General features: G+C 38.0%; 1 protein-coding gene across 2 annotated transcripts in view; it reads left to right on the plus strand.

The window, feature by feature from the left end:
- The window catches only part of LOC122521467 (disintegrin and metalloproteinase domain-containing protein 10-like), a 119,267-nt gene extending 98,524 nt beyond the window's left edge, over window positions 1-20,743 (plus strand). For both annotated transcript variants that reach the window (XM_043642231.1, XM_043642230.1), the window contains 9 exons: window positions 1,288-1,412; window positions 1,568-1,696; window positions 4,191-4,359; window positions 7,506-7,675; window positions 13,515-13,682; window positions 17,848-17,975; window positions 18,737-18,851; window positions 18,992-19,126; window positions 19,220-20,743. In XM_043642231.1, coding sequence (XP_043498166.1) covers window positions 1,288-1,412; window positions 1,568-1,696; window positions 4,191-4,359; window positions 7,506-7,675; window positions 13,515-13,682; window positions 17,848-17,975; window positions 18,737-18,851; window positions 18,992-19,126; window positions 19,220-19,939 — 1,859 coding nt within the window. In that variant the 3' untranslated portion in view covers window positions 19,940-20,743. The remainder of the gene's footprint in view (window positions 1-1,287; window positions 1,413-1,567; window positions 1,697-4,190; window positions 4,360-7,505; window positions 7,676-13,514; window positions 13,683-17,847; window positions 17,976-18,736; window positions 18,852-18,991; window positions 19,127-19,219) is intronic.
- Window positions 20,744-20,964: the final 221 nt, after the last annotated feature.

The raw sequence follows: 20,964 nt of genomic DNA on the forward strand, positions 1-20,964 counted from the left end.
TTGGCATAAAATCATTTTATTAACAAAATATTAAATTAAAAATATTTTACAATTAATTAAGTTATCCCGTATATAAATGTATATAAATGTATTTCTAATATAATATTTATTTGAATATATATTAATAAATACTATAGTGGTATAGATGAATAGAACAAAATAAAGAAAAAATAGTACCGAAATATTATATTGCCTGGGAAACCATAGTTTGTCCACCGTTATTAAACATATACCACATATATTACGATAAAGGTTTAGATATCGTTATAACGGGTCGTCATAGTCATTCATTCAAATCTCGATTTCGCCACATAATGGCCAGGCCAAAGGCGATTCGAAACAGGTAATACTGGGAAACATAATGCGCACCTTGGCTAAGACTAAGGTATAATACTCGGCTTCATCAAGCTTACCGATCAAGTACTCGCTGCACAATGGGAACGTACACTTTGTTATACGATAAGGACCACCATTGATTATGGTTTGGAACCTTGGAAGTCTACTTTCGCAAAAACATTTAATATTTCTTTTCTTTTTTCAAATCTTTTCGAAAGTGTCAAACGTATTTCGAGATACATTATACGATAAAAATCTAACATGGAATCGTTTAATCAACATTATAGTCAAGTTTAATATAAAGTAATCGGACTGTATCCATACGATAAATCAACTTGTATGTAGATAATAAATCAGAATGCCCAAGAATGTCCCGTAATTTAATTCCTCGAAAGCTTAGTACATACTCATACATGCCTAGTACATTCACACGTATAGACACACATAAACATATCCTCTCCACGAGTAACAAATTTCCTCTCCCTCCGTGGCGAAGGATCAATGTGCATTCATGCGCGTGGATGGAAAAAGGTCTACGGAATAAAAAAGTTCTATGGAATACGCGTACGAACTCTATCCTATTAATTTTATATTTTCTTATCTCTATCTATTCACCTATCTATGTATCCATCTATGTGTCTATGTGTAGCTATCTGCTTTATCCTTTTTCCTTGAAAGTAACATCATTCATTATTAACCATTACCGATCCCGCTCGTAAATGTATAGAATCTATTATATTATTAATCTGAACTGCTTTTACGTTAGATAAGAATTATAAATCAAGCCTAATCCAATAAAATTACTCGAAAGAAAAAGCTTTGGAATCGAACTCTGAGTTAAACGTTTGTCCTGAAAAAAAAAAGAAATAATAAAAAAAGGAAAAATAGAAAAGATATCAAAATGATTATATCCCATTCATATTTACGATTATTATTTCGCGTGTTTTACAGAGGAGGATTACGACGCCTTTTGTCTTTCCTATATGTTCACTTATCGTGATTTCGAAAAGGGTACGCTGGGTTTGGCTTGGACAGGTGATCTCAAGAACGCAGGTGGTGTTTGCGAGAAAAACGGGGTACGTATAATTTTATATTTGAAAGGAAACTCGATTTCGTACATGTACGCTTCGATAATATTATAATTTACGCTTCTATCGAATTATTATTAAAACGAATAAGTATTCGATAAGATAATTGTTAATGAAAGAAAAGCACGAATTTAACGTTACAGCATTACAGAGGTAGCATGAAATCTCTCAACACTGGCATAATCACCCTACTCAACTACGGGAAGCACGTACCACCGACGGTTTCTCACGTTACCCTTGCACACGAGATCGGCCACAATTTTGGATCTCCTGTAAGTTTACAAGAGCGCGTTGTCTCTAACATTGTCTCTCGTTGGTACTTGACAACGACGAAAACGACGACGACGACTACGACGAACGTTGGTACGACGTTCGTGTAAAAGCTCTGACTGGATGTGTGCATCGTACCTTATTTCCTTCCCCTTACCTACCCACCTAACCTCGTGTGTTTCTCGCACCCTCTTCTCTCATCACGAATTCCAGGGAGAAAGCGAATCTACACCCTCTCTTCTTCTCTCATCTCGTTCGACTCATACCAAAGAGTACCACAGAACAAGCTCGCAAACTTTCCTACTAATCGCTCGATGTTAGAACACGGGGAATCATGAAACAGAGGAGTGACGTCATGCAAGAATTTCAAGACCCTATTAACCGAAAATCCGTGAATCCTTTCTCGCGTCATAATAAAGGAAAAAGAAGAAAAAGAAGAAGAAGAAGAAGAAAAGAGATCTCGAATAACCTATTACTGTTACCACCGTCTTACTCCTTCCCCTTCTCCACCGTCTACTTATACCTCAGCGTATATTTTCTATCGTCGTAATCCCCTCGAGGAATATTTCCCTGGCAGCGTCAAATCGAATCACCCCGTGAAAGGCGTCACTTCCCATCGGGATCTCTCGTAAAATATCCGAAAATGCTGACTCCTGTTGGATTTTAAAATCGTTGCTACCTACGGAGAACGTCGAATAAAATCGACAATGTCCCTCCTCCCTTTTATTCCCCTCCAACCCTTTCCTGTCCTTTTCTTTCCCTTAGTTTTATTTGTATCCCCTTACTTTTTAACGTATCTTCGGTCTAACGTAGAAAATGTCTTTTTTTACTCCGCGAAATTTCCTTTATCCTCGAGTAGTAAAGTCAACGATTGCTCAGTCTAATCTCGATTCATCGAACTTCTTAATTCTTTTTGGTCGAGAGAATGCAATAAAGGGAGCATAGACGGGCGACCTTCGACGATCAAAGGCCACGTCTCCTAGAGCAAAGGGACGAAGGGATGGGGAGGGGGTTTTTGGAGAAGAAGGAAAGTAGAACTAAAACACATCGAGTGATTCTTCCCTCGGGAACGGAATGTCTCTTCGTTTTCTCGAGCTTCTTGCCGCACCACACGCCACCACCGCATCCTTACCTTCTCCTTCTTTCGAGAGAACGAAAAGCAGCGGAAAAGGTGATTTCCTCGTGGCAACGAAATTCAATTCCGAGTACGTCCCGTGCTCGTTCATGCGCGTGACGTCCTTCGCGCATTCTACCGCGATTCCTTACGCGACGAAAAAAAACACTTTCCAAATCTTCGACAAGTTTTTCTTCATATTTTTAACGAAGTTTATTAAACCAAGTACGTGCCGTTTCGTTCGACCAACTTTTGCCATTTTTTTGAGATAGAACCATAATCGCGTCGTCACCGTACACGCATAGTCCACGATTTCCTCGACTTTTCCAGGGATTGCTCTCGACCAGATCCTAGATGCATCTTTGACATCCAAATTTTTATTTATAAAAATAAAGTCAAATTGGGACACTCTTTATATTTTTATATTAAATGTAATTCCGTTTAAAAATATCTAAAGTTTCATTAGTTTTATATTCGTAGTTACTCGTAAGATTTATATATCTTGAATTACAAATCGAGAATGAGAGCTTTTCAAACTTTTGAAAGTTCGTGTAATAAGATACACATTATTTCGATCAAAACTTTGGAATATACTTATAATTCCGAATAATCTAAAATGTCAAATATCTCATAAAGTAATTCAAATTTCGATGACTTTGGATTAGTACTTTTATTCGTAGAATAATGAAAGGAATCGATTGGTCAAAGAAAAAAAATAAAGTGCAATGGCATCTGCACAAAAAATAAGGTAACAAGAAGCTAGGACATATTATGTCATATGATTTTTTACTTTATTATTTCACAGTTCCCAGAATCACTTTATCTACTAATTATTTTTTTTTCTCTCTCTCCCTCTCCCTCCACCCCTCTATCTATCTATCTTGATAAAATACGTAATGAAAATAAAAAAAAAAAGAATCAATCATGTTGATACGGTTGTCTCATTCGTTTCCTATCCTTATCTCTATCTAAAATCTTTGAGTCGTGGTGCAGAACTTTTAACCAAGGTTGTATACACACTCTCAGCGAAATCGGGATCGTAAATGAAGTCTTTAAGGCGACTTTAGAAGACGCATTTGTTGCAACGTTATCATCCGTTACTTCCATTCGACCACGGAACGGGTACAAATGCGTTTAGGTCCTTTCTAAATGAGTTCTCTACTTTACGACCATTTGTGTGTATGTGTGTGTGTAAGCGTATGTCTAACTATGTATTAGAAAGAAAGGGAGAGAGAAAGAGAAAGAAGGAAAATGGTCGTAGAGTTCGGACGAGTTCGGAAACGCTTTTCGCCACCCATCTTCTTTCATACACATACACACACAAACGCGTATATGCATATCCGTAGATTCATGTATATATATATTTCCGCGCACATACACAGCATGATCCCGACGAGTGTTCGCCAGGCGGCGAGGATGGGAATTTCATAATGTTCGCGAGGGCTACGAGTGGCGACAAGCGGAACAACAATCGATTCAGTCCGTGCAGTCTCGTCTCTATAAACCCAGTCCTAAATGCCAAGGCTCGTTCTGCGAAAGGATGTTTCGCTGGTGAGTACAACAATAAGTTTCAAGATTTCAATTATCTCCGAACTATTCGTCTTTCGTCCGTTCCTTATTATACTATACTACGAAAGGAATAATACCTCTCGAAACGAACGTTTTCGGTATTCCGAATATACGACAACGGTGAACAGAAATTCTCGTCAAATTATTTAACGTAGTCTATAGATGTATTTTACCAGTAATTTCACTTACCTCACGACGACGATTATTCTACACGGAGAATCAACGAATTCGCGTACTAACGATCGCCAACGTCTTCGTAACTTCTCGGAAATGATTAACGTTAGTTATTATTTTTCTGCTCGATCACCGACGCCGATAATTCAAAGCTAAATTAAACACTTTCGTTAAACGATTCGACGAGAACTCGGAGAAAATTGTTCGATAAAATATACGAAGAGATATACAAAAATAGAGAAAGAAAGAGAGAATGTCAACGCAATTGCTTTCCAAATGAATGAAATTAACGCTCGACGATAAACTTGAAAGCGGAAGAGGAACAGGAGTAGGGGTGTAGAACGAACAACAATTTCTAAAGCAATTCGAGAAGAGATACAGGTGGCCTTTTACAGACGGACAGAGTCCCTTCGAGTGACAAACAGAGAAAAACTCTTCTATTTTGTAGACAAAAGCTTTTAGGAGGATGCGTTATATGTTAGTAGATGGTAGACGCTCGAGAGGATGCGAGTATGGCGAGTCGAGGATGCAATGGAGATTGTAAAGGGGGTGGGAACGGGGCTTCGGAGAGCTTGGAATTCAATTAAAACGGAGTCGCACGTCAGAGAGTCGAGTGGGAACGACTACCCAGTCAAATTGCTCTTCTAATCGGTACATTCGATTAATCTTGACAAAGACGCGTGTAATGGACTGTCGAGTGACCTTGCCTTAAAGATGAAAGAAGAAATCGACCATTCGATTTTCCCCATCTTTTCTCCTCCTTTTCCAAGCAAATTAACAATTTTACTTTTATTTTCTTCTCTTTCTTACCAATGAAATTTGTCAATCTCTTTAGAATTCATTCGCGGAATAATTAGATTGAAAAACGACGAAATGAAAATCAAATATATAACGATATTTAATATATTATTATACTATCATATAACTTTCACGTTATATGGTGTCTTTTTCCACTCCCTTTTACGGATTAGAGTCACTTCTCTGCGAACACCTTCTCACACTTATCCAATATTTTTAAAGAGGTCGCATATTTTAACCGCCTCTGTGGAGTCAACAGCGCAAGATTTTTGTTTTTCCAAACGCGTCAAACATCCATTTTACTAACAGCGTCCACGTTACCTGACTTTAGCGATCTCACGGGGAAATAGTAATCCAACGTGGCTAGGTCTCGTCGACTAACTTTCACGTTATATCATTTTTATATGCGGGCAAAAATAATGTTGATGATAAAGAATCATTTGATATAATTAAACTAATATAAGTAATAGCGCATAATTGTTAGGCGAAGTTTGAAATCCGTGAAATCTATGCTTAACGAATCTTTTCTAAAGAGAGACAGAGAGAAATGGTACGTCAAAGGATTAGAATAATTCGAATCAATTTCAGTACTCCGGTTAAAGACTTTTGAGAGAACAAGGTAGCAATCAAGGAGAGAGAGATCGCTAAAGTGCCGTTGCAAAGAGCCCAGCAAAGTACAAAATTCTCCAACGAATCCTACGTGTATCGCCGCGAAAAAGGGGCTTCGCGTTGCGTACCGCATAGTCGACGTGCCTACCATGCCTTTTACAATCTCACATTACTTTGGCTACGGAGACGTAAAGAGGAATTCATCCTCGGCTTCCAGAGACTCGAACAAAGTCGGACTAACCCCCTGTCAGACGAAATTCTATCGCGAATTCCTCGATTTATTACGAAAATCTCTAAAATAGTATCATTTCTCTTCGGTAAAACACCCCAATACCCTAAATCCAACATTTCATGATTTCGCGTTATCTAAATAATATTAATTTAACATTAGCCTTTTTAGCTCTTATTTATTTACTAACGTTCATTATATTATAATATTTGTACGTTTAAATGGAACATTATATCAAACGTGTATACATATCGCAATTTTCAATCCGAAGTATCAAAAATAAAATCTACCTCTTTCTCCTTTCTTTCCAAAGAAATCGAATAGAAAAAGAAAGTAAAACACGAGTATAGTAAGACCGAACATTCGTAGAAAGCGTAAGACACGAGATTAACATTAATTTCATTAAACCACGAGAAAGACTAGATCCCTACGCCGAGCTTCATTAAACCTAAGGATTTCATTAAAACTGTCGACTGATTAACCTTTATTACATCTCATTTGCTTTAATGCGCGCGGGATTTTCTTGCCGACAATTTTTTCCTCTCTTTTTCTTCCCTTCTCTCTCTCTCGCTTTCTATTTTTTAGCTCTTTCCTTTCGTACCGGCAGCAGAACACGCGATTAACCTGTCAAACTCGTCGTTTTCTTTCGTTCGCTTCGATCCCCCGAGGAACAATCACTCGTTATCGGACAAAGGAGACACGACGACGCGACGTGAACACAAGGCAGGACTCGTCGTCGTACCAATGAGAGAAGAACGGAACAGGCAGACAGGGGGGTGGTAAGGGTGGACGAGGGGACGGAGCAAATGGATGGCATGGGTTGGTTAATTATCGTCCAGGCATCGAAAATTACGTACGAAGAAGAGCTACGATTCTTAAGAGAATAAATGCTACCGACGTGAACAAATTTTTAAAACTAAAGGAAAAAAGAAAGCTGGAGGGGAAGAGAGAATGTAAAAGATAAAAGAAAGAAAATGAAGAAAAACCGAATAGATAGCCGTCGATAATTTTGCCCATTGTTCCAAGTCCATAGCTGGCAAACGACTTTTTCATGAATAACAACTTCAAGAACGATCTTGAAAGATAGTGAAGCAGAACGAGAAAATGAGAGATAAATTCTCTCTTCCTCTCTCTCTCTCTCTTTATCTTTTGGTTGCTTTCTTCCTACTATCAACGCTTATCAGACGACTCGGAACACCATCATTATCTCTCTCTTTCTCTGTTTCTCTCGCGTTTACCTCCCTTTTCCTTCGAATTGAAGGAAAACTTTGAGGATGTAGATGGTAAGGTTGCTTCTCGATAATCGATGATCCCACAGAGCCTCAGTCGGCCATTTGCGGAAACGGCGTAGTGGAGGAGGGTGAGGAGTGCGATTGCGGATGGGAGGAGGACTGCAATGATCCTTGTTGCCACCCTCAACGGCTCCATCATGTCCCTCATGAGATACCTTGTCGCCTTGCCGATGGCGCAGTTTGCAGTCCCAGTCAGGTGAGTAACCCTTCTCGCATGCTCCATTTCCTGACCCTCTAGAGAAACGTTCGTTCCGTCGATGAACGATCATTATACGCGTGTTCTTAAAACCTTTCCTCCATTTTCTACATACTCAATTCAACCTCTTTACTTGAAATCGCCGAATGAACGCATTGCTAAACTTTATCGCGTACACTTGAAATTGGATCAAATGGTTGAATTTGAAGGGAAAAAAAAAGGACGAAAAATCTAGCTAAATAAAAAAAAAAAAACAAAAAATGACAACGACGAATAAAGAGCGAGAACTTTCGCGCTCGCTTCGACTAAAAAGTTGTTACGTAAAATTAGCGAGTATACGATTTCAATGGATATTCACGTATGCACGGGTCAGTGTTCTATTTTGTTTTTACTATCCGAATAAAGTAGATCTATTCGAAGCGTTTCATCATTCCTGGTCAACGACTTTCCGATCGTTTAAAACTAAAAGTAAACTTACGATCGATCTTACTTCCCTTTCAGAGAGAAAAGGCTCCTCTCTTCTCTCTAATTAGTTCTCTTCGTAAATTTGACGTAACTCGTGTACTGACGTTTTTCACCTTCCCTTGATTACTCCTCCTCCTCCTCCTCCTCCTTCTTCTTCTTCTTCTTCTTCTTCTTCTTCTTCTACTTCTTTTACCTCGTGCGAGTTCTCCAAGAAAAATACAAACTCTATCGAGAAAGAAGAAGAATGTGAACTATTTCTATATAGATAAAAGAACAAGACTAATCGAAAGGACTTATATTTAACGATATATATCGACAGATTCTCGATAAATTAAACGAAAAATAATCAGAAACGTTGAAAATCTCGATAAAATTTAATTTTTATTAACGAACGTGCTCAATTATTAACCACATTTTACTATTTTCTAAATGGATACTTTATACCGGAAGAAACCTCGAATCATATCGATAATCGAATAATTATCATTTGTTAGCAAACCGAGCAAAGTTCGATACTTTGCCGGTATGCAATGGATAATTAAACGCGTATTCGACGAGCCACCGATAATGAGTAAGGGATCCCTTAACGTCGTAACAGCTATCTCCCCTTCCTTCAGATCTTACGGGATAGAGAACGGTGCTTTCACACGATCCTAATTTATGCACTAATTCGCCATGCACTTCGTGGTGAACTTTGCCGTACGTCCGTTCGCAAACTCTCCTTCTCTCTCTCTCCCACTTTCTCTACATACGTAGATGCGAATATATTTCTCAACATAGTAGTACAAGGTCTCTTATATGTAAAATCAACGCAAATATTCAAAGAAGCGGCAGCAGTAAAGGGTAAGAAATTCCCTTCAACGTAAAATTGAATACGACTAGAAAAAAGTCAATGTATCATTTTTTAAATCAAAGAAAAAATAAAACACAGTTCCTAAGATCGTTCATTATTAAAAAGACACCCGCAAATAGAATGGCTATATAAATGATTATCTTCTATTTAACGGAAATCGAATAAGACCGATGCAAAAATAAAACAGGATAATTTTACTAATAAATATAGAAAAAAGAAAAAAACTTTAAAATCATAAACCATGTTAAAACAAACTGAAATATAAAAAAAGTGTATCAAACAATTAAAATAAATGTTAATTAATCGATAGAAGTGTCTGTTTTTAACTAAAATCTTTGTGTATAGCGTCTATGTACCGTCCTCCTCGAAGTCTCGCGTTAGACTGAGTCTTTGTCCTCTAGAAAATGACTTTTATTGAAAGTTGTTTATATGACTTTCCGAATAAGAAAATTCTCTTTATTACGAATATTATTGATTTTCTACACATGCGAAACGTTCGTAAAGTCATATAAACAACTTTGAATGAAAGCATTTACGCAGAGGACAATGTCTCATTTCAACGGTGGATTTCGAAGAGGACGCATGCTCCAAACATATACTCGGTGCTTTTCAACTACGATACACATTTCCATCGATTAATTAACAATTATTTAAATACTCTAATGTACTCTATTTTTAGTTACAATTTTTTTAACGTTCCTGCGCAGCGATGACTTCGAAAGAAAAATTTTCGTCTAATAACTCGTCTAATATAACAACGGAAAATTGTAATCATTAGCACCGTTTAAAAAATTTTACTCCAATAATATAATTGATGCAATATCAAAAACTTTGTCAATATGATTGATCGAGTCAAAATCTCATTTCTCTTTAACGATAAACGTTAAATGTCTATGACGATTGGAAGATAGAATCGAGATATTTATGGGATAATCTAAGAAGAGGAAGAGAGAGAAGTGATGAAGGTTTAATTTTCAAATGTCGATCGAAATGCACCATTTCCAACATGATCGTCGTCGTAGTTGATAACTACGCGTTGTTCGCGACTAGCGGTATCCCAGAAAATGAGAATAATTAATCAAAGGAGAATCAAGGTGGTTACTATCGAGATAGGAAACGCTTGAGAAAGAGGCATACTTGGCTAACATGGAACGAGATAAAACAATTAATCTTACCATTTTGTAATCCAAGTAAATGGGAATATTTCCGAACTCCTCCTTCGTATTCGAAATTAGCCTTCTCTTTCGAGTTTACCGAGGCATCCTTTCGCTAAAAGCACGTTCAAACACACACACACGCGCGCGCAGAGATACGTATAGACAGAGACAAAGCTTATTGAGCTTAATGACAATCGATCGATAAAGAATATGAAGAGGAGAAAAAGTGAATGGAATTTCATGTCCATCGAGAAACGTTTCTGTGACTACCTGTCTAATGAAAGCAAACACCGAAAGCTTTCGAATTTTCGAACATGTCTTAGTACGTACGTATACGGCAAAACCTCCTCTTCCTCATTTTCCTCCAGCTCCTAGATACAAGCTCTCGGGCCAGTATGCTTGCGGTGGTGGTGATTCTCGCGTGGAACCACTACCGTCGGCTTGCAGCTCTAAAGTTCGTTGGAATTAATCCAACGACGAGTACCGATTCAACGAGTCGTTACGATATAGGAAAAGCGAGAGAGCTCATTACCGAGTATTTAAAGAGCTTTTCTCTCTCTTTCTTCCCTTCTGTTAATCTCAATTTCTCATGCAAAACCCACTTTCAAATGTAATGAATTTGAAAGCACAGCGCATGTAGATCTTGAGAGAGAGAGAGAGAGAGAAAAAAAATAACGGAAAAAGAAACGACGAAATACCAGTAGCTCATTTATACGAATTTTCCAATCACCGACAAGTAGTTTACATTTTATTTTTCTTCTACATCTACTCCAGATTTGTTCCGATCCATTCGTAGAGAGACGAATCTAACGAGAAGTAGACAAACGCATCGAGACGTTTTCAACGAATGGGAAGAAAATATTTTTACGGTTTTCTACTCCCTCTTCGGAGGCACGGAAGATCGCGTCTCCGTCTGCATATCTACGAAAGGAAATACGATTGGAGAATGGATATAGAGGAATGGGAAGTAAACAAATGTGGAAAATCCAACAAGAGGAAAACATCCGTTGGTTGGAACGAGATGAAAGAAGATCTCGGAGACAGACGAAGACAAAAAAAAGAAGAAAAAAGAAAAAGAAAGAATAAGAAGTAGAAGGGAAAAGAAAATCGAATCTAACTCGAGAGAGAGGGAGAGAGAGAGAGAGAGCAGGAACTCGATGCATTAGGTGCATCGTGAGAGTCTGAAGAAAAGTGCCGGATGCAAAACACGCAGAGATCCGTTGGAACGCAAAGACGTAGACGAATGAACGGGTTCCCTCTTTCGAGACAGCCTTCTTTCGCTAAAGAAACAGAGAAAGAGAAAAGAAGGAGAAACGATTCTTTCCTCCGCATTCTCTCCTCTGGCTGAAAACATGGCTGAAAGAATGCCGGAAAAAGGCGCGAGGTGCTTTATATTTCGCCAGTTACGCTTCACGATCTACGACTTGCCTAACTTTTCTATCCCTTTTTTACCTTTTTTCTTCTTTTCTTTTTTATTAATTTTTTGTAACAATCTTTCATACTTTTCTCGGCCTATATCTAAAATCTATCTCGCGTATCTTCTTATCGATTAACGAAAAACGATACTTATCGTAAATAACGAAAAAAGAGAAGGGAATAGATAAAGTTAAAATATTCCGATAATTCTTAAATTAATTAAAAATACGATCGACACATTTCCATTCGAAAGTAAATTGAAATATTATTCGAATATTTTCGCTCCCTCTCTCTTCTCTTCTGAATAATTCACGATTGAATATTTCTAATGTATTAATATTTGAAACGAAGATAAAAAAGAAAATTTAGATCTCAGGTAAAATATTTGTGCTTTTTTATTTGCGTCGCGAGATTATCGAGTAAATTCCAGGAACACGAAATTAACTGATCGACTTATTTCAAGAATTCCCGGGATTGACGATCCACGAATGACGGACTCGAACGTTTCTGCTATATCGTTCTACCGCATGTACTCTCCTTATGGCCCCCATATACACCGCACTGTCTCCTGTATTGAAATTCGATAAATTGATTCGTCCCACCATCTCATGTTATTGCGTTCCGTCCAGTGTGAGAACGAAATTGAGACCGGTTGGAAGTTGGAATACGACTACGACGAAGGCGGAGTCGCGTTCTTTATTCCATTCTCGCTTCCGAATACTCCCACTAGCCGTGGGTCAAACTCTCTTATGTATATATTCATATGTGAACGTCTGTGTAAATGTATCCATGTTTTACATACACCTACGAACATTTTACGAGTTGATGGAAAAAGCTCCGACCGTAGCCGCTTATTTCTTCGCTCTTTATACATAGATATCGAACTTCGATTTGACCCACGAATTCTCCTATGTACTTTTCGATTTCCTACGAGGATCTTCTCTCTTGCTCTTCCTACGATGCTCTCTACCAGTGGGTACCGCGCAAAATCGACTTGATTTTTATACAGGAAATTCGGACGGCATTTGCCATTCAAAATTGTGCACGAGCTTAGCCCTGAGAAATCACGTTCAATGTAACTATACATTTATACTACTTTACTCTTTTTACCGATATCTTTATATCTATAAATCTATATTTATCAGTTCCGTAACATTTAACACTCTTCCTCTTCCCTTCCTTCGACATTTCGCCAACCTAACGTGGAGAGCTCGAAGAGTTTCGTGCACGATGAATGTATGAGAGATCGTTGTATAATAAAAACTCCTATGTAACGTTCTCAAACTCATAATTAGTCCAACCACAGTAGACTTCTTTGAAAGCGTCCTTTTCAAATCCGAATTTTCTGTTTGCTCTCATTAACAAAGTTTCACAGAGCTTTGTCGAGTAAAAAAGCGATGCTCGTGATGTTCCAACGTATCTCACATGAGCGCAACGAAGGTTCAGCCAAAAGAAAATTTGAATATGAATCATACGTATGTACGGTTTCCTATTTGTAGATAAACTTGGAAAAAGAATAATCGTTCGCGAAGGAAACGTCAAAATATTTTACTCCAAGTATATAGACATCAAACGGACTTTTTACTACTTTCTATTCCGAAAGTTTACCATTTCGTATGCAAACGTCGTAATCAAATATTTCGACGAACTATCTAAATTTCCTACTTTCCTAATCAAAACATTCACCAGTACACGAAAAGTAAATATCTCTAAATTAATTATAATGTCTATGTTGTACATATGTAGTTACATATCAAACGCAGAAATAACGAAAAGCTCGAGGCAAAATTCGCTCGAATGTGTTTTTCCATGATCGACACGCGAGTCAACCAATAACATGATCGCATCTTGCTTCGAACACCATTAACGGATTCCCACAGAGACCATACTGATCTCATAGTCCCTCTCTCTCTCTGTCCCCCCCCTCATCGTCGTATCTCTGTTGCAGGGGCCGTGCTGCACGTCGGCTTGTACTTTACGCAGCGGGGACAAGTGCAGGGACGACAACGGATGCAGGGACGCGAGCTTTTGCGACGGCCGAGGTCCCCAGTGTCCGCCATCCATCAACAAACCCAACAAGACCATATGCAACGAGGAGTTCGTCTGTTACATGGGGGTGAGAATACACGATTCTATCTCCGTCTCTCTCCACTTTCATACACATACACACATTTAGATACTGACGTGCACGCTGTGTAGAGTCACACAGACTCCTTTCGAGCATTCTCCAACCATCGAGACGAGAGAATACAACCTCGCACACCACTTGGCTACTTCACTACTCCACTCTACTTGCATACTACTCTATTTCTCCTTTATGTGTGCGAGTATACACGTACATCCGCTTACTCCTACACAGAGAAACACAAACAGCCACCACCATCGAGCTCCGCGCGTTACCTAGTATTGATCTACAACCACGAATTTATGAACGCAGACGATTCCTGCCTTTGTCAAATCCCATCTGGACCGGTAGAGAGATTCCGTCTGTGAAACTTCCCCGAATGATCCATCGATCGATTTTTAGCAAAAATTGGAAAACTGTCGCTAGCTAACTGACGTTCTAGTCGTCTATTGCCATCTCGTTTTTATTTATCGAGTGTTCTCTCTTCAACGATTTTCACGGGTTTTTTTCTAATGTAATTAAATATTCACAATAGGAGTAAATTTTGCCCGACATCGTATCGCGTAAATAGAACGCATATTCTTCAACAGTTTTCATCAAATAACACGCGAAAGGAAGAGACGCGTCAGAGTTTGGACATTTTTTTCGAATATATGGGAAATGGAAATGTAGAGAACATGTTTCTCGTCGTGAAATTACGATAGCCAAAGTTAATCCCGAATTTGTCAAGTCATACCTCTCATTCGTTTCGAATGAATGAATGAACGAAATGGAGTTTGTTTCGCTTTATCGCTATCATAGATAATAATGCTCGAAATACCAGCGAAATAGGCCAGGGGTATTGGTAAAAGAATATTAATAGAAATGAAATACATGAAAACAGAGCTATGGCGTTGATAGTAATAGAACGCACAGGGCATTAATTACACGCCTATGAAGCTTTTGTTCTCTCTTTCTCTCTTTCTCTCTTTCTCTTTCTCTTTCTCTTGATCGTGGATTGAATACGCGTATGGTAGAATAGCCGGTCGCTATTAATATAATAATTAATTCATACATCGAGCGTTTCTCGCTGTGCACATACCATATATGTACGCCATTATATCGGCATGCGAATATTTCAGGTATAGAAATATCGACGGTGATTATCGCTTTGACGTCTGCTTTCCCTCGAGGTCGTGGTCACTTCGTTAGACGTGATGTATATATGTATTCCTCGATTAACACAACACGACCTCGAATACGAATAAACCAATCTATAGTTGAAACAAAAGCACATATTTGTTTCTCTCCTCACAATCAGACGTGTAAACGAAAGATGAATAAATATCAAATCAGTGCAGATATAAATGATAACATTTAAACGATCATTCCTTGTTCAAATAATTTCTACCTTTTCCAATTGGATCAATTTTTAATGTATACAGTGAATCACACAGGAGTATTCGTATCCGTTTTCATTTTAAAATTTCAAATAATTCATATTTGCTTGTAATGCTAAATTTCACAATTTTTATACACAGAAATCTATTTTATGACTAACTTTTCAATTGATATCAATTTCATTGCAAAAGAATATTTTATCGTTGGAGAATAATCCTAAAATATGTTTCCGCGTATAAGAATATTAGATTATTGTATAACAAGAAAATATTGATCGTGTTTTAAATCTACAGAGTGGATACGAATATTCCTGTACGAACGCTATCGTTAATTTGTTTCCTTTCATCTTCATTCGACAAATATGAAGTTATATTGTAAAATAAGATTGAATGATTTATTGTCATCGGTAGACTGCAATTTAATTCAATTATCCCTTATACTAGCGTAGAGATCATTTCATTGTTCCGTTGCAACGTTCGTTCAGCTGCATAAAAAATAATATCACGATAAGGGACGATTTTTATGAACGTTCTTCATGACTATCTCAACGAGAATGCACCGCACTTACGGAATTGCCGCGGCGCGTCGAATTTACGATTCCCGGCAGAGCCGCTTCCTTAGCTAGTAACTTATTCATTGAGCTCTGTCTAGCATTTCCGTGATCGTACATTCGTAGTAGTCATAATAGCAAGTATACGGCGTGTGAATTACGCTGCTAATAGAACCTAGAGGGAAAGAGGAGTTGGCTGAATAAGACCAGCGTATGATAAATGAAGAAAAATGAATGTAAAGATCGGTTAGATCATTTTCAAGAAGAAAAATAATATCGATCGTGGATTTATTTCAATGAATCTTGAGAGAACGTCAAATTAATGAAACATTTTATAATAAAAACTTTAAATATTCAATTTCAATGAAAAATATAACGTCCCAATTTTCCATCAATTTATTCGCGAGATTATTATTAAATTTACGTGTTTTATAAAATGTTAATGAATTCGGTAAAAATAAATGGAGCGAGAGGAAGAAAAAATAAAATAGAGAAAAGATGTTATCGTGGGAAGGAACGGATTAAAAGAAGGAAAAAAAAGTGAAAAGGGGAGTAACGGAATCAAGATATCCGAGCGATTATTTCGTTTTAACTAACGGAACAAATAAGGGCCTCGGTGGTGGAACGAGCGCGATAAAATCTAACGCTCGAACTGCTTCCGTGTAACTTCTCGGCACGAATCGCAGAAGGGGAAAGTTTGGCCGTACCTACAGGTCGAGAAACAATCGCCATTACAACAGCACTCGCGCCAGGAACGTACAGAGTTACGAATTTCCGTAGGGCGAGATCGTTCGAGTTGCATCGAGGCCACCTTATCGACTCTACGTGACTTTAATAAAGATCAGTTCTAGGACTTTGAGTAGTCATTGACTATATATATATATACCTGCATCTCATATACGTATTATATGCATAAAGAACTTTTGTTATTCTTGAAACAAACAAAACTCATTAAGTTCCGTTCAACATAATCGTAAAACAAATTTCAAATGCATAATCAAAATCCAATTTAGAGAAAAAGCCATATAAATAATGTCAAGTATAAAGAAATACAATTTTATTCTTGACACGAACATAGAAACGTTCCTTTCCCGTTCGATTCAGAGAACGTCGAATTCGGTGCGGAGTCGAGGATGCGACGTCGACGTCTCATTGTTGCCGACGGTGCGGAAACGCCAAAGCAAATTGCAAACTTTCGGGGACGTAGCGCGGCAGCTGACTTCTCTCCCTCTCTCTTCCTCTCTCTCTCTCTCACGCTCTCTCTGTTAGCATCCATCGCCTCTCCACTTCTCTCGTCTCCTCTTTCGACCAACCGACCAACCGACGTTATTGTACTTGCAAATTAGAAACCGACTATTTCGGGAATATCGATTTCCACGGCTCGTACATACGAGAGAAAAGCCCTCTACCCTTTTCCCTTCTCCTCCTCCTCCTTCCTTTTCTCCTCCTCAACAGTCGACTTGCCTCTTCGCGTACCAATGTTTCCACTCGGCTGAATAGAATCGAATGTATCTGATCCTCGTTACCCGAAGTACCTATTCTCTCTTTCTCCTCGACGAAAAACAAATAGTAAGCTAGATTTTCCTACATCCCGACTACCTACGACAGTGTAGTAACATGCTCATTTGCCAGCTCGTATCTGTTTCTCTCTTTCACTTGCTCTGTACTTCTCTTTTAGAGTCGAATAAGGACCATTTAATTACCAATACGTCCTGCTGTTCGATCGGATAAGCTTTCTTTGCAGTTTGTCTACCAGTCTCTAAGTAAATTTGTTCTAATTCCAAAATATTAGGAGATGATACTATTTTACTTCGAAAGAAATTTCTCCATGGTAAGATCGAAAATAATAAGATTAGATATATCTGTATGATAATGAAATATCGCGTGCTCGAAGAAATATTACAATAAATGAGGGTGTTTTTATCATCTAATTGCTACATTATTGTTTATATCGTTTTAGTTAGATAGAACGATAACGTCTATGAGAAGATGGCAAACAGAACAAAGCACGAACTCGTCGTCCTACATATGTATCATAAACGAGGAGAATGTTCGTACGTTTGAAATATCGTCCTCTCTTTCGTCATTTCTACCCCATAAACTATATATTTAACTGTCTACTACTCTCGTCACATTTAGTATCTCCCATGAATCATTGTCCTTTTGAACAGAGCGATAATTGTAAAGCAATGGTGAGAGTTTATCGGATTTTCGTATTGCTTTCAGGAATGCACAGGCAGCATTTGCCTGGCTTACGGTTTGGAATCCTGTCAATGTATCGCAGGACCGGAGGATCCACCGACCAAGAGCTGTGAACTCTGCTGTAAATTACCAGGAGAGGATCAACCATGCTTGTAAGAGAGATCATCGTTATACACAGTAGTATCTTGTCGATAGTTTCTACTTCGAGAACTTCTCGTTCATGCTAATCTTGTTAATAAAAGAAACGAGATTACGATTGTCTTTGAAAATTTACCAAGTTATATCTTTCGATTTTTAACGACGTAAATTAATTGTAAGCTAAAACGATTTCTTATTTCCATTCTCTCGGTTATTTCAAATGTAATTATTTCCTTTCACCTGCTACATTTTTCATTCTCTCGGAATTAAAATATAATCGTAATTGGAGCTTAAACGAGATTAAAATGTTTCATTATTATATACACGCGCGCGCGCACGTTTATCTTTAGATCGAATAATATTTTTAGTAGAAAATGCTGCGAATAAAATGTTATTTATTTGGATACAAAGTACTAATAGCTAACAAAATATATTAATAATACCCTAACAAAAATATATGTAATGTAAATTAAAAACCGGAAGTCTCGTTACAGTAATATTAACTACACGAGTCATCTAAATTAGATAACTTGAGCAACGCGGGAAAATATTGAAACGTTAAATAGTCACAAACTGTGAAAGAGACGATTACGACGACGAAGATGAAACGGTTGAAATATATATAGATATATACCTATAGATGGAAAACGGGAAAGCATTTTTCTCAGGCGTGAAAAAAAAGTTAAATTGAAGTCGGGCGTGTACAAACACTTCCTTCGATCAAAAGAGTGAGAGGAAGCTTTAAGAAAGTAAATTCTTTTCTCGCTCTTTGCAGATCGTCCTTTGCTTGGAATTCAGCCCCTTACGATATACCGGACATGCTTTCAAAGCCTGGCACACCTTGCAACGACTACAATGGTTACTGCGACGTTTTTCAAAGATGCCGAGAGGTACATTCCCCTCTTTTTTATCGATTATCAAAATAGAAAATATAAGAGAGAGAAAAAACTTATATATTTATTTAGCTTACCTTTAAGACGAATGACTTACGTCGTATCACGCAAGTTATCTCCTCCTTTTACGTGCATAGGTTGATCCGAGTGGACCCTTGGCTACCTTGAGAAGACTCCTTCTATCCGATGCGAGTCTTGCTAACTTTCAACGATGGATCACCGATCGTTGGTACATAGTCGCCTTGATGATTCTCTTTCTGCTATCCATACTGGTAAGACCTGTAAAAAAGAATAATTAAACAAAATTAGGCGAAACTTGAACGACCCTTGAAATCTATAATTTTGTAACTTTGGTTGTATTCCAGTGCGTGGTGACGAGGCTATTGAGTAAACGGCGAGTACCGCGTATGAAAATCCTTCCAATAGGTCAAGAAATTCGAGAGGATGCAGCGAGAAAGGATGAATCTTTGTCGAAGGAGCATGCAACGTCGAATGATGGTAGAATACAATCGATGAACATTTCGGACATCAAAAAGCGTATAGTCGAGGCTATGAAAAGCATCGTCTCGCCGCGTGGTAAGAGGAACGACGAGGAGTCCTTGCGGGCGAGTACCTGTATCTCCAGGATTCTACGTCTTCTAGAAAAAGACGGTACTCGAGCGGTCGATCGTTCGGAAAAGCAGAGCTTGAACGAGATCGAAGAGGTGGAAGGTAAGAGGAGAACAAGTAGGAGTGAAAAGAAACGAGAGAATAGGAGAAAAGAAATGGAAAAGAAAGAATTGGAGAAAAAAGAAAATAAGAGAACGCTCCTTCCTCGCGTCGAGTGCCAGGAGGGCGAGAGGAATCCCGGAAGATGGCGAAGAATTTCCTTTATTCTATCGGGAAGAAATATTCCCACCAATTTGACTTCCACCGAAGAAAATATGACAACTAACTCGTACGACATCGAACGAAAAGTTTGTCAAAATTCGATGAATTATCAAAGCGAATCATTGGTAGTACCGGACACACCCGATACGCCGATCGATATGGTCGAAGGAAGAATACAAACGTCAGATTTGACAGTCCTCTTACCAGAAAGTTAGTCGTGGGATAGGTTTCTCTTATTCGACTTCTTTATTACATTATTGATGAACTACGAAGTTGGATACAACTGGGTGTCCCGAAGAGTTTGTAAATGTTGTATATAATCCTCGAATCGATAAGTATATATTCCTGTCGATCGTAGAAAAATGCATCTAGAATTCGATATAAGAATGACAATGATCGAATAATATGGATATGAAAGATTCGTATTTTAATCGAGTATAGAAGCGGACCAATCGTAGAGGAGGTCGTCCCGAAGTTTAGTATCGGTGTATGTATGAGTGTAGAAGAATGTATAAGTAATCTCGATCATTATTGTAAAAAAAATAAATCCTATGCTACTAATTCATTATAATCATACTCTCTTAATCATTTTTAACCATTCTAACTTATTTTCAATCTCTCTTCTTTTTTCCCGCCGATTCCGATCATCGTTCGATATACAATGGTAACGCCACCTATGCATCCTTCGCTGTTTAACCTCTCGATCGATTATTCATTACTTCAAAATCCAATTTCAATGAAAATTATTCGAAATATCATGTTACGGCAATACGACGTTAATCAATAATAAAAAAGAAAAACAAAAATAAAAAGGATATTTCGGAAAAAAGTTCTTCGTGCAAGCGCACTTTTTTGTTATGCCATTTGAATTCAATTTGGACCGTTCGAAATAAATGCTTCGCTAAACGAATACTGTGTTCACTCTCGAGTACTCTCTCGAATATAATATTGCGAGGGAAGAAAGTTGATTCACTTGTAATGAGTTTTCGAGCAAAATAAAGTTTAAATCACGATCGAAACATAGTCGTGCAATAATTTCTATCTCTCTTTCTTCCTCCCTTTCTCCATCCTCTCTTTCCTCCTTTAACTATTCAAAGGAGGCTATAACTAACGATATTTTTCCTTTAAATCGAAGCATTATCATTTGTAATTTGGAATAATCACTTACAATCACCATTTCAACGAAAAATCATTTCTTCAAACAAATATGAACTCTCGGCTATATCCGCGTACTTTCGTT

This window comes from Polistes fuscatus, unplaced genomic scaffold (genome assembly GCF_010416935.1).
Source record: "Polistes fuscatus isolate 324 unplaced genomic scaffold, CU_Pfus_HIC Scaffold4, whole genome shotgun sequence".
In the NCBI taxonomy this organism is placed as follows: Eukaryota; Metazoa; Arthropoda; class Insecta; order Hymenoptera; family Vespidae; genus Polistes; species Polistes fuscatus.